Genomic DNA, 13823 nt, shown 5'->3' with positions numbered 1-13823 from the left:
GTAGGTAACACAACCCCCTTGGATGAACCTCCTTGGGAAACAGATGATGGGCCAGATCAGAAGGTGGAGGGGGGAATCAGAAGAGAGTAGAGAAGATGCTCCCACATCTGGGTCGATGTCATCTTTCCATCCTGCTTCCATCCTGCACTCTTCACAAAGGACATCAACCACCCTTGGCCAGGGCCTGCCCCAAAGAGCTGCAAACAACTATCTTAAAGGTCTTTTCCAGCTGTAAGGATTCTCTGGTTGTATGAAATTCAAGGGGGGAGGTAGCAAGCCAGGTCCTCCCCCATCATTCTGTACCATGCCAAGGACCAAACCCAGGAGGTTTTTACTGATTTCCTTTAACCATCTCTTTCTGCATAGAATCAGAGACTAGCAGAAGCTGGAAAAGGACCTGCAGAGATCCAACTCCCCTGCCAAAGCAGGATCACCTAGGAGCTCATCCAGATGGGGCTTGAAAGTCTTCAGAGAAGGAGGCTCCACAACCTCTCTGGGCAGCCTGCTCCAGGGCTCCAGCAGCCTCATAGTGAAGTTTTTCTTTGTGTTGAGGTGGAACTTGCTGGGTTCCAGTTTGTGTCCATTGCCCCTTGTCTATCACAGGACACCACTGAAAAGAGCCTGATCCCTTCTTCTGGACACCCACCCTGCAGATGATTGCAAACATTAATGAGATCCCCTTTCAGTCTCCTCTCCTCCAGGCTACCCAGCCCCAGGTCTCCCCTATTTGAGTTCCACATTTAGTGTGAGCCAGAAGCAGTTGCACAGTCTGGAGACCACAAAGCAGCAGCTCTGTCCAGGGTGATGCACCATGCCCCATCCTCCTCTTGGCCTCTGCCTTCATCTCTGTGCTGGTATTGCTGATCTGAAGGAGAAACCTGAGCTGCAGCACAGCTCAGGGCTGAGATCCCAGCCAGACTGCCCCCTCCTGCATCCTGCTCAGGTATCATTGATCTGCAGCTCTGTAGAGGTTCTGCAGCATCACCGAATCATTCATTTCAGCTCCTTTCACAAATGCTCCATCTGTCAGGCTGCCTGCAAATTTAGAATGTCCTGGGTTTGCCTACTCCCAGTGAGCTCCAATCATCCTTTCCCTGGCACTGATTTCCTGTCTTATATCTGCTGAATGCTCTTTCTCACCCAGGCCAGCTCAGTGAGCACCTGCCCATTGAGCACTTAGGAGTGATGAGTCTGGGAGCAGCCAGCCCCTGGGATGGAGCTCCACGAAGGGGGAAAAGAAGAAGATGACCTCCAAATGTCATAGATTCATAGAATGGTTTGGGTAGGAAGAAAACCCAAAGACCATCTAGTTCCAACCCCCTTGCCATGGCCAAGGACCCCCTTCCCTAGACCAGGCTGCTTAAGGCCTCATCCAACCTGGCCTTGAACACTCCAGGGGTTCATCTTGCCTTCGTGGGGTGTGACAGCAGGTGCTTAGAGAAGGTTGCAGCTTTCTGAGCCTGTTTTGGTATGGAGAGGGAGTAGAGGGGTGGTTTGCTGCCTGTGCCAGCCACTGCCACCACTCAGATGTCAGCATGTTGGGAAGATCCTCTCCAACCTGTGCCAGCTCCAAGGACACAAGCCCACGAGGAACAGCTGAGGGAGCAGGGGGTGTGCAGCCTGCAGCAGAGGAGGCTCAGGGCAGAGCTCATTGCTGTCTGCAGCTGCCTGCAGGGAGGCTGTAGCCAGGTGGGGTTGGGCTCTGCTGCCAGGCAGCCAGGGACAGAACACGACACAGCCTCAAGCTGTGCCAGGGCAGGTTCAGGCTGGATGTTAGGAGGAAGTTCTTCAAGGCAAGAGTGACATTGGAATGGGCTGCCCAGGGAGGTGATGGAGTCCCCATCCCTGGAGGTGTTTAAGAGGAGGCTGGATGAGGCACTCAGTGCCAGGGGTTAGTTAATAAGAAGGTGTTAGGGGATAGGTTGGACTCAAAGATCTTAAAGGTGTCTTCCAACCTGGATAATTCTGTGACACAGGGTGGCCATTTCCTCCTGCCTGGCACATGTGGTGACAAGCCAGGGCAGCCCATGCCAGGCAGGATGTGAGTGATTACTGGAGCTGCACCAGGGCCCTGGATGCTCTGAGCAGTTGCCATCAGCGTGATTGCTGCGAGGGCTGCGTGCTGCTGCGCTCAATGCGCTTTGGTGCCTCAGGACATCTCCAGCCACACACCTCCATGGGCACCACAGGAAACGTGCATCAGGAAGGGGAACAGGGAGGGGAGAGGCTGGAGGTGGAGGTGAAGTCCCTGTTGCAGGGTGGCCTGTGCAGCTGAGCTGTTGCCAGCCTGCTGTCAGGATACAAACACTGCCCGTTTGTAATGCTCCTTCCCTCCTCTGCCGGCTGTCTGCACACGCAGGCGAGTACACAGAGGTGCTGAATGAGGGCTTTTGTGGGCACAGCCAGTGCCTCTGGATGCCCAGGAGACAGGAACATCCTCTGGAGCACTGTGAGCAAGACAAAGTTGCAAGAGCAAATCAGAGGCTGCATAAAAATAAGGCTGGAAGCGAGGCAATGTCACCCTGCAGGCATAGCCTGGCCCTGGGCAGCCTGATCTGGTTGGAGGTGTCCCTGCTGGCTGCAGGGGCATTGGACAAGATGACCTCCATGGTTCCTACCAACTCAGTGCTACCTGTGAACCTGTGAACCTGTCCCTGCAGCATGATCCCACCTGCCCTGTCTGACATCCATGCACTGAGATGTCTAGCAGAGGCTCACTGCCTCTCCAGGTTTCCCTACCTGGGCTACAAAAGGAATCCCCAATCATAGGATCACAGAATCAAGCAGGTTGGAAGAGAGCTCCAAGCTCAGCCAGCACAACCTAGCACCCAGCCCTGCCCAACCAACCAGACCATGGCACTAAGTGCCCCAGACAGGCTTGGCTTCAACACCTCCAGCCACAGCCACTCCACCACCTCCCTGGGCAGCCCATTCCAGTGCCAATCACTCTCTCTGACAACAACTTCATCCTAACAACATCCAGCCTGAACCTGCCCTGGCACAGCTTGAGCCTCTGTCCCCTTCTTCTGGTGCTGGCTGCCTGGCAGCAGAGCCCAACCCCACCTGGCTACAGCCTCCCTGCAGGGAGTTGTAGACAGCAATGAGCTCTGCCCTGAGCCTCCTCTGCTGCAGGCTGCACCCCCCCAGCTCCCTCAGCCTCTCCTCACAGGGCTGTGCTCCAGGCCCTGTGCTCACAGGGCTGTGCAGGGCTGGGTGCTAGGTTGGGCTGGCTGAGCTTGGAGCTCTCTTCCCACCTGCTTGATTCTATGATTCTATGACACCTCACAGCATTTGCAGCCTATTTGTTTGAGGTGGTTCCCCCTCACCCTCCTTACAGCAGAACAAAGCCCAGCCTGCTCCTGCACTGCTCCTCTCCCAGCTAAGATGTGTCAGAGTTTTGAGTTATTTCAATCTGAGCTTTCTCTTTCTGATGCCAACCTCCAGTCCCTACATATTCATGCAGGTTTCAATTCAGCTTTGAAGCCAGTGGGAGGTAGATGCTTGAATGGGAACAAAGCACCTCATGGGTTTTGTGGGACTAGGTCCCAGCCAGGATGCAATTATGGTCCAAGCAGTGCTTTACTGGGAGCAAAGTCAATCCTGAGCTGAATCCCAAGCTGCTGAGACCTGCCAAGTCTGGAAGAGCTGCTACAGAAGGCCAGGTGAGTGTTACTGCTGTTAAACTGTGTGTTGTAAAGAGCAAAGCCTTGGTTTGGAGACTGGAAAGGGGCTGCTGATGGGAAGTCTTTTAGGGGCAGTGCACACCTCTGAGGGGGTCACCCAAAAGAACTCATGGTGGCCCTAGAGGTGGCAGGAGGAGATTCTGCAGCATCCCTGTCTTGGGAATGAGGTCTAAGAGCACAAAGGTGACAGTTTGAGTCATGTGGCTTTGACCTTTGCAAGTGCAGGAGGAGGAGGAGGCAAGAAACCAAGGAGGTCAGGAGGAAGAATGTGAGCCCTGGGAGATGTGAGGAATGACTAAGCTAAATTTACAGAGTCTGGGAAAAGGAAGGCTCAGGGGCAACATGGTCACAGGCTAAAAATACCTTCAAGGTAACAATATAAATGAAGCAAGAGAATTGTGTGTGGTCTCAGAGGAGGCTAGGGCAAGAGCCAGAGCTGAGGGTGATGAAGGAAGCAGGCAGAGGAGGGGAAGGAGACCTGGTGCTGAGGAACTGCTGCCAGGCAGCCAGCAACAGAACAAGGGGACACAGCCTCAAGTTCTGCCAGGGGAGGTTCAGGCTGGATGTTAGGAGGAAGTTGTTGGCAGAGAGAGTGATTGGCATTGGAATGGGCTGCCCAGGGAGGTGGTGGAGTCACTGTCTCTGGAGGTGTTGAAGCCAAGCCTGGCTGGGGCACTTAGTGCCATGGTCTGGTTGGTTGGGCTGGGCTGGGTGCTAGGTGGGGCTGGCTGAGCTTGGAGCTCTCTTCCAACCTGCTTGATTCTATGATGGCACAGAAATTTTGCACCCTGTAAATACAGAACATAAACTAAGTGGCTCTGTCAGCAGCAGGAGGAAGCAGGATTGGCTTCTTTGTGCTGTTGCAGGTTAAGGTGGAAGCATTTCCTTGGCTGGAAGGAGTGGGTACCTTCTCTGGTGTCTAATAAAGATGAGACTACAGTTCAGGATCCCCTTTCCCTTCAAAGGAGGAGGCATTAGGAAGCCTCTTGCCTCTCTCTGGGTTTCTAATAGTAGTAAAAGTTGACACAAACTTAATTAGTGTTGAGGCTGATGACTGTCAGATTGAATGATAGAATCATAGAATCAACCAGGTTGGAAGAGACCTCCAAGATCATCCAGTCCAACCTAAGAGACCTCCAAGATCATCCAGTCCAACCTAGCACTCAGCCCTATCCAGTCAACTAGACCATTGGGCTGACACTGGCCAAGCATCTGAGGCATCTTCACTCTAGCCTGGTGAAAACCACATGAAACCAAACAGGGTGATGCAGTGTTTGAAAGTGAGTGCCAAGAAAGGCCTTTGCCCTGGGCCCAGTCTGAAACCTTTGCTCTTGAGGTGCTCCTTCTGCACTGGTGTCTTCATCTCTGGTCTTGGCTGTCACAGCCCCAGGGGCTGGAGAGATCATCTGTGGTGGCAACAGGAGGCTGCAGATCTTGGGCTGCCCACAGCAGAAGGCTCAGGCCAAGTGTTGGGTAGCTCCAGGAAGGAGACTTTCAGCTCAGTGAGCTGAGGCTCCCACCCCTGCTGTTAACCCCACATCCTTGGCAGCTCCAGGTTTATGATGTGCTTTTAGTCCCTTCCTCAAGCCCACAGACAAGACAAGAGTCTTCAATCTAATTTAAGCTTATTCAGCCAATTTCTGTCTCTAGCCATTTCCCTGCAGCTCAAATGACAGCAGCAGCAGAAGCAGCAACAGCAGCAACAGCAGCAAGCAGTTCACTTCACCAGCTAAACAATTCCTCCTCCTCCAACCCTACAAGTTCTCTGCAGCTGCACCCAAATCTCCTCATCCCAAAAGCTGGAGCCCTCCAGCCAGAAGCAGCTGTCCCCTTGTCATGCTCATCTTTCCTCTTTGGAAATCTGCAGGAACAAAAAACGTTAAACCCTCCCCCCACCTTGCACACATCTTGCCCTGTGGGCACAACTCTTAAAGCTGGAGAAGCTTCAATTTTGAGGCTGAGTTCCTTGTATCATAGAATTAACCAGGCTGGAAGGGACATCCAAGCTCAGCCAGCCCAACCTAGCACCCCGCCCTGCCCAACCAACCAGACCATGGCACTAAGTGCCCCAGCCAGGCTTGGCTTCAACACCTCCAGCCACAGCCACTCCTCCACCTCCCTGGGCAGCCCATTCCAATGCCAATCACTCTCTCTGACAACAACTTCCTCCTAACATCCAGCCTGAACCTGCCCTGGCACAGCTTGAGGCTGTGTCCCCTTGTTCTGTTGCTGGGTGCCTGGCAGCAGAGCCCAACCCCACCTGGCTACAGCCTCCCTGCAGGCAGCTGCAGGCAGCAATGAGCTCTGCCCTGAGCCTCCTCTGCTGCAGGCTGCACACCCCCAGCTCCCTCAGCTGCTGCTCATGGGGCTTGTGTCCTTGAGCTGGCACAGGTTGGAGAGGATCTTCCCACCATGCTGATGTGTGAGTGGTGGCAGTGGCTCCTGCCTGGCATGGGCTGCCCATGCTTGTCACCACAGGCCTTCAGGTTAAGGCAGGAGGAAATGCCCACCCTGTGTCCTGAGGCTGTATCCTCTTGTTCTATCCCTGAGTGCCTGACAGAAGAGCCCCAACCCCACCTGGCCACAACCTCCCTTCAGACACACCGACCCAAAGCCACGCTGCAGCGTGACACCACAAATGACCCACCAATTAGGCAGAGAGGAGAGTGATGAACTGAGATTTCTTCTTTAGGGCTGAGAGACTATAACTAAGCTTGAACTTGTTAATTGAAACTTGCTTCCTCTGTTTGCTGTTGGCCTTTTGTGTGTGTGGGTGGGGGATGCTTGCTGCTGGGCTGCGTGGCTGCATCTCTAATAATGCACTTTGTACATTAGTGCCAGGCACATTTGTAATTGGCCAGCCAATTAAAGCACACTAATGAGCTTACAAAGTGTTCACAAAGAACGAAGAGGATGGCCCCTCGCTGAATTGAGCTGTTTATTCCCTCACATAGTTGAGGATCTGTTGGGTTTTGTTGTGGTTTTTGGGGTTTTTATTCCCCAGGATTTAACCCAGCTTCAGTTCTCTGCCTGCCTTGCTGAGGTGGCTTCCCTTCTAGCTGAGCACTGGAGAGAGCTCCCTGGGCAACCTGTGCCAGTGTCTCACCACCCTCAACCTGTGCCAGTGTCTCCCCACCCTCACTGCAAACAACTTCTTCCTAACAGCCACTTTCAATCTCCCCTCTGCCACTTTAAACCCATTCCTCCTTGTCCTGACTCCACTTCCCTGGGCAATCTCTTCCAATGCTTGACCAAGGTATAGAGAGAAGAGCCAAAAGCCAAGATATGGGAAATGATACAGGATTGGGTTTCCAGCTGCTGGGCCCTTTCTAGGGAAGGAACTGAACCAGGAGGTCCTTCCTGAGAGCCTGCAGCCAGGCCACGTCTCCACCTGATGGTGAGTTGGGGTTGTTCAGTCTGGAGAAGAGAAGGCTCCGAGGTGACCTCATTGTGGCCTTTCAGTATCTGAAGGGGACTACAAAACAGCTGGGGAGGGACTTTTGAGGCTGTCAGGTAGGGATAGGACTGGGGGGAATGGAGCAAAGCTGGAGATGGGGAGATTCAGACTGGATTTTAGGAGGAAGTTGTTGAGCAGGAGAGTGGTGAGAGGCTGGAATGGGTTGCCCAGGGAGGTGATGGAAGCCTCATCCCTGGAGGTGTTTAAGGCCAGGCTGGATGAGGCTGTGGCCAGCCTGATCCAGTGTGAGGTGTCCCTGCCCATGGCAGGGAGGTTAGAACTAGATGATCCTTGTGGTGCCTTCCAACCCTGCCTGATTCTATGATTCATGTACCCTGAAAGGGATGCTCCAAGCAAGCCAAGGGCCATCTCTAGCCCTGGCTGCATGAAACACCCAACAGCTCCCCTGGAGATGGGAGACCAAGTGACATTTTTGGTGCTGTGACTCTGTGCCAGTGAGATCATGCTCTGAGACTGAGTCAGAGATGGGCACCTCATTGCAGGCTGCTGCCCAGCCCTTCTCTGGGGCTGTTGCAGAGGGAGCCCACTTCAGACTGGATATTAATAAAGGCTGCTTCAGTGAGAGGGTCACTTCCCCAGGGACGTGATCAAGGCACCAATCTGTCAGAGTTCAAAGAGTGTCTGGAAGGTGTTCTTGGCCACATGGTTCAGTTGTAGGTAGTCCTGCAAGGACTCAAGGACTTATGGGCCCCTTCCCACACAAGATCTTTTATGATTCTCTGACTTTGAGGCTGATACCAAAGCTTGATTTTGGGAGAGGACCCTCAATACTGGCTTGAGCACAGGGAAACACATCAGACCTTGATTTTAGAAGGGGGATGCTGGAGCCTACATTTAAAATCAGAGTTGTTTTGGTTGGAAAAAAGCTTTCAAGATCTTTAAGTCCAACTGTTAACCCAGCACTGCCAGGACACCACTAAACAATTTTCCTCAGCACCACATCTCCACAGCTTTGAAATCCCTCCAGGGATGAGGACTGCCTTGGGCAGCCTGCTCTTGGGCAGCTTTGGGTGAAGAAATTGTTCCTCATGTCCAAACTTAACCTCTCCTGGTGCAGCTTGAGGCCATTTCCTCCTGTCCTGTCTTATATTCCTTGGGAGAAGAGAAGAGCTCCAAGTGGCTCCAACCTCCTGCGAGGGAGTTGCAGAAAGCAGATCTCCCCAGAGCCTCCTTTTCCCTGGGGCATGCTGGAGGGCTCCGTTTTGGAGGGGCCATGCTGGAGTCTCCATCGGAAGGATGCTCTCAGATGCCGATTTTGGGGGAGCTAGATAGAGCTCAGGTCCCTTGGGTGGAAGATGGCAAACGCAGGTGCCTGGGGGTGTGCTGGGGATGTAGGAGGGGAGGAGTGTGAGAACCTGCTGGTGGAGGGGGAGGCCGAGGGAGGCCAAGGGTTAAGGGGGCGGGCGGCGGGCGGGGCGGTGCAGGAGGAGCAGATTGCAGCCGGTTCCTGCGGCTTCGCCTGCGCCGGGCGCGGAGCAGCGGCGGGGAGCGCGGGCGGAGCCCCCTCCCCCGCCACCCCCCCCAGCCCCCTAACCTTCATCCATCCACCTACCCACCCACCTTCCCCATCCCATCCAGACCGCCACCATGGTGCAGAAATCCCGCAACGGAGGTGTTTACCCGGGGCCAGCCGCTGAGAAGAAGCTCAAGGTGGGCTTCGTGGGGCTGGACCCTGGAGCTCCGGACTCCAGCCGGGACGGAGCGCTCCTTATCGCCGGCTCGGAGAGCACCAAACGGGGCAGCATCCTCAGCAAACCCCGCTCGGGGGTGTCGGGCAGCGGCAAGCCCCCCAAAAGGAATGCTTTTTACCGCAAACTGCAGAATTTCCTCTACAATGTGCTGGAGAGACCGCGGGGCTGGGCTTTCATTTACCACGCATACGTGTGAGTAAAAGGGTGGGGGGCAAACCCCGTGTTTCGATAGACCCCCTCCATCCCCTCCACCAATACAACCCAGTTTGGATCTGCCCTTCTTCACCCCACCCCTTAAAATGCATCCCGAAGAGGAGGGATGCTCCAGCTGCAGGCTGGGTGCAGGGAAGGGATGCTGGGTGCCAGGGCTGGCTTGGGAGCCCCGGGAGGGGAGGATGCTGTAGGGTGGCAAAAGCTGATTACCCCCCCACACACAGACGCACACCCCCCCGCACATCACCACCCCCTCTCCGGGAGCAGTCCCTCTGCCGTACCGGGCCCTATCAGCACCCCCGGCTCGCTCGGTGCCCGGTGCCAGGGCAGCCCGGTGATGGGGGTGTGCGGTGATGCTGGCTTGCGAGGGGAGGTGGGAATTTGGGAAGGGGGGGGGGGGGGTGGAGGTTGGGACAAGCTGCTCCTGCAGAGCTTTGTTGGGGGGGGAGGGGTGGTTCCCCCGGAGAGGTGCAATGCACCGGTCCCCCCCCTTCCCTGTCCTCTCCTGCTTGCGGGGGAAGGGGCTGCTCATGTGGTCGGTGCAGGGGGGCTGGAGCAGCGGGAGTGATGGGGAGGGACTGGTGCTTCTCCGTCTTGCTTCAAATCACCATAGCAATGCTGTGAGGAGAGGAACAAAAAAGCTCTGCTCAGGCACTGTCTCTCCCTCCCAACCCCCCCCCAGTGCTTTTTCTCCCCCAGCCCCATCCTTGGCCACTGCCTGGTAGCGAAAGGTTCAGGGCCAGGATTGGTTTTGGGGCTACGCATTGGCTTCTGGAGGTATCTCTTGTCCCTCTGTGGGAAGCTGCTGAACTGGAGATGTGTCTAGAAAGAAATGCTAATCAGTGTCTGGGGCTTGCTGGCTGCACAGCAATGAAGCTGGTAAACAAAGGAGCAGTCCCGGGGTGCACACGTTTCCCTTCTACCCCCTCCTTATTGAACCATTGTTCTATTTGAGATGATTGTTTTAGCCAGAACTGGCCACATCTGACCTGGCTGCCCATCTCTGGAGGCATTGCTGCAGAGGGAGAGCAGATGACTTCCCCTTGGTCAGAGGATTGCAAAGGGAGGGTCAGGATAAATCGCTGTGTTACTGCAACTCCCTTCCCTCTGGGACTTTCCACAGTCCCACCAAGCTCTTCTGCAGGCCTGGGGTGCTCCTTCCCTTGGTGCTGGTGGCATTTTTTGTTTTTGGTTTGCAGGTTTTTCACCCTGGCAAAGGCCTCAGTCAGTCCCAGCTGATTTATTTGGGGTTTGGTTCTGGTTTTCCCCATCTTTTGCTGTTCTCAGATAAGGTGCTGAGAGATGCTTTCTGGTCCTCAGCCATTTTGTGCATTGATGCTTCCCAGGGGATGTTGGAGAGGTGAAATGCTGGCTGGGTGGAAGGGGGAGCTTTGTTGAGCACTGCAGTGAGTTGGGGTCCTTGTCAGGTGTTCATCCCTCTAGGGAAATGGGAGAGGAGGAAAGAGAGCATCTCTGGAGCTCACTTGCATCTATGATGAGTGTGAAGTCCAGCATTGGGAATCCTGAGCACTCTTCCTCCTCAGGCCCATCCTTTGGAGCTGTCAGGGGTTTGTGTTGCAAAATCCTCCAGATTGGTGTGAAGGGACAGAGTGTCCCAGCTGGGAGTGTGCTGGGGGGATGCCGTGTGCCCTGTGAGCTGTGTGCTGCTCAGTACAGGGGAGACCCCAGCCTGGGGACACTGGGGTGGCAGTGAAAGAGGTGGAAGGCACTGGAAGCTAAGTAGCAGGGGCAGGACTGGCTTTTAGAGCTTTATCAGCACCTTTGGCTTCTTCATCTGCTCTGTCTTAACTTTTGACCTGTTTGGCACTCTGTGGTGGCATTTGCTTGGGCAACCAGTAATCCCCATGGGGCAGGAGTGGAGGCACCCCAAGCTGACCTCCTGCCAGGGCTTGCTTTCTGAGGAGCACCCTGTCCTGAGTGCCAGCCTGGGATGCCCTTTGGTTATAACCAGGTAGCTGCTTCCTTCCCCTGCCCCTCCCTTCCCCAACCCAAGTGACTGCATTTCTCCTGGGCTTGTGACTCCACTTGTACCTGCTGTGACACCACGTGGAGCTGTGCCCTCCCATTAGAAACTGGAAGCTGGAAAGCCTCCCTAAATCACCTTGGAATGGATGCCTGAGCACCAGCTGTAATCACCACAAATCCATCCCATGACCCTTATCTGTGCTCCTGTTGGGAAATGGAGGTTGAATTCAGGGCTGAGCTGGTGACAGCTCCAACATCTGTGAAGCATCAGTGGTAGTTTTGGGGTTTTCTTTAGAGGGTTTGGGGAGGTTATCTGGACCCTGATCTTCTGAACTGTCCATAGGACATGTTTAGCATTGGCAGCTTGCTTATACATCACTTACAGAGCTGAAGGATGGAGTAAAGATCATATAAAGTCACCAGAATGAGCCCATGCACCAGTTACTGCCCTCTGAAACTGGCATGCCCCTCTGCCAGATCTGTGTGTGTTTGAGTGGGGCAGGGAGGGGATTTCCTGCATGTCTGCAGCTAGAAGCCTCTAATCCAGGCAGACAGGACAGATAAAAAGCTTAGTGGCTGCTAGTCAAAGATATGGGAGGATGAAAAGACAGGCTCAAGGTCATAAAGTTTGCATGGGAGAGCTGGAGCCACCTTAATGTCCTGATGGCTGTTGGGGTCATGATGTTTCCTCCTGCCCAAACCCCCATTTTGGCCATAGCCTTGAGCACCAAAGCACCTTTAGGCTCATGCCACAGGAGTGGGAGTCCTGTAGGAGGTTGAGCATGAGGAAGCCTCAATCTGCTGCTGCTTCAGACTCTGCTCAGCCCCTTCACCCCAACCTCTATACCTCTACTTAAGCTACTCACAGGCACTCCCTTGAATGAAGATGTAGGATCTGTTTCCAGTGTGAATGAGTTTGTAGACCTGCAAGGCAGGGCTCCAGCTCATAGAGATGCTTACAGAGCCAGTATGTATAGCTACAGAGCCACGTCAGGGTGGTGTGCTGCTCAGACAGCCAAATGCCAAGACACAAACTAGAGAGGCTCTTCCAGCATGGAGATGTTCTGATGAATCTGGGAGGTGCCCAGGTGTAAGCACCTCTGGGCAATGCCTGCCTGCAGAGGTCCATCTCCCAGGCTGGCACTGCACCGAGCAGCTGAAGGACTGCCTTGAGATGCCTGTGCAAGATGCTTTTCTTTCCTGCACTCCATCCTAGCTACAATCCATCCAAACCCTCTCCCTACCTCCCCTACCTCTTCCTTTTCCTGCTCATTGCCTTTTGCACCATTTCACACCTAAGAAACCAGAGAAATTCAGAGCAACTCCCACCCTCCCCAGCCCCAAATCCCTTAGCTTGGGCTCGCCTTGGCTGTCACCCCTGTAAAAGCACTCAGCCCTGTGAGCAAAAGCACTGCTTTGTGTTTGTGCTGTGGTTGATTCAGGTTTATGCTTGTGTTGTGATTCAGGTTTATGCTTGATCCCTCTTCCTGCACTGGGTGGCCTGCTCATGGCAGTTGTGTGTGTATAGATTCAATAGAATGAATAGATATACATTCTGCCCCATGGGCAGCTGATCCTGCTGCTGATCCTATGTTTGAGCATAGCTGCCTCTCAGAGACTCTGAGCTTTCTCTCTCTCTCTCCCCCCCTCTCATTTTCTCCCAATATTTCTCTCAGCATCTTTCCTTTTCTGTTCCCCCTCCCCTTTCCTTTTCTGACAGAACCTTCACAATGCAGCACATGGCCTCATTCTGTTCAAGGTTGAGCTGGAACTTGAACAGTTGATCTGTGTCTAAATATCAGGCCAGGCTTAGCTCTTAGATCCTGAGGTAGTTCTCTGCACAGGGAGGCTTTGATTTGGTTTTTTTTTTTGGCTTCCCAAATTCTTCCAGTTTATTATTTTCAATAACTGATTTCCCCCCCCCCCCCCCCCCCCTTACCTCCCCTCACTTCTAGCTGCTTTTCCTTCTGGTTGTTTTCCCTTCTAGTTGTTTTGCTTTGATTATTGCAACCAGTCCTGTGCTGAGATTGAAGGGTTGCAATGCACAAAAGTGATTCTTGGCTCTACCTTCCATCTTACTCTTCAGGCTGGAGGTGAGGAGGAAGTTGTTGAGCAGGAGAGTGGTGAGAGGCTGGAAGGGGTTGCCCAGGGAGGTGGTTGAGGGCCCATGGCTGGAGGTGTTTAAGGCCAGGCTGGATGGGGCTCTGGCCAGCCTGATCTAGGGTAGGGTGTCCCTGGGCATGGCAGGGGGGATGGAAGTGGCTGATCCTTGTGGTCCCTTCCAACCCTGACTGATTCTATGATGCCTGCAGCTGCCTGAAGCTATTTCTCCCCCCACCACGTTTTTAAGAGAAAACCTCAAGCCAGCAGTGCTGGAGCACAGCAAAGAGGCAGAGAGAGGCTCTTGCAGGTGCATGGGCTTGAGGAATGCTTTGTGTTTTCCTCCAGACATCTGGCTCCTCTGAGCCTGTGAGCTCAGGGCAAGGACCAGCACTTCCCAGTGATTCATGGTGGAGGAGGACACAGAGAGAACATAGAATCAACCAGATTGGAAGAGACCTCCAGGCTCATCCAGGCCAACCTAGCACCCAGCCTTAGCCTGATCTAGGGTAGGATGTCCCTGCCCATGGCAGGAGGGCTGGAACTAGCTGCTCCTTGTGGTCCCTTCCAACCCTGACTGATTCTATGACTCCATGATTCTATACTTTAGGAGGGACCATTGTGCCAGCCTAAGCATGGCACTTTTCACTGCAGCCTGATGCACCTGGAGAC

General features: G+C 54.0%; 1 protein-coding gene across 7 annotated transcripts in view; it reads left to right on the top strand.

The window, feature by feature from the left end:
- The first annotated feature begins 8637 nt into the window (after nt 1-8637).
- KCNQ2 (potassium voltage-gated channel subfamily Q member 2) overlaps nt 8638-13823 on the top strand; it is a 92370-nt gene continuing 87184 nt past the window's right edge. For all 7 annotated transcript variants that reach the window (XM_064167613.1, XM_064167616.1, XM_064167614.1 and 4 more), the window contains exon 1: nt 8638-9044. In XM_064167613.1, the coding sequence (XP_064023683.1) occupies nt 8749-9044 (296 nt within the window). In that variant the 5' untranslated portion in view covers nt 8638-8748. The remainder of the gene's footprint in view (nt 9045-13823) is intronic.

The sequence above is a fragment of the Pogoniulus pusillus genome, chromosome 29, assembly GCF_015220805.1.
Source record: "Pogoniulus pusillus isolate bPogPus1 chromosome 29, bPogPus1.pri, whole genome shotgun sequence".
Classification (NCBI taxonomy): Eukaryota; Metazoa; Chordata; class Aves; order Piciformes; family Lybiidae; genus Pogoniulus; species Pogoniulus pusillus.
The sequence above is the reverse complement of the archived record's forward strand: the minus strand, read 5'-3'. Positions and strand labels throughout refer to the sequence as shown.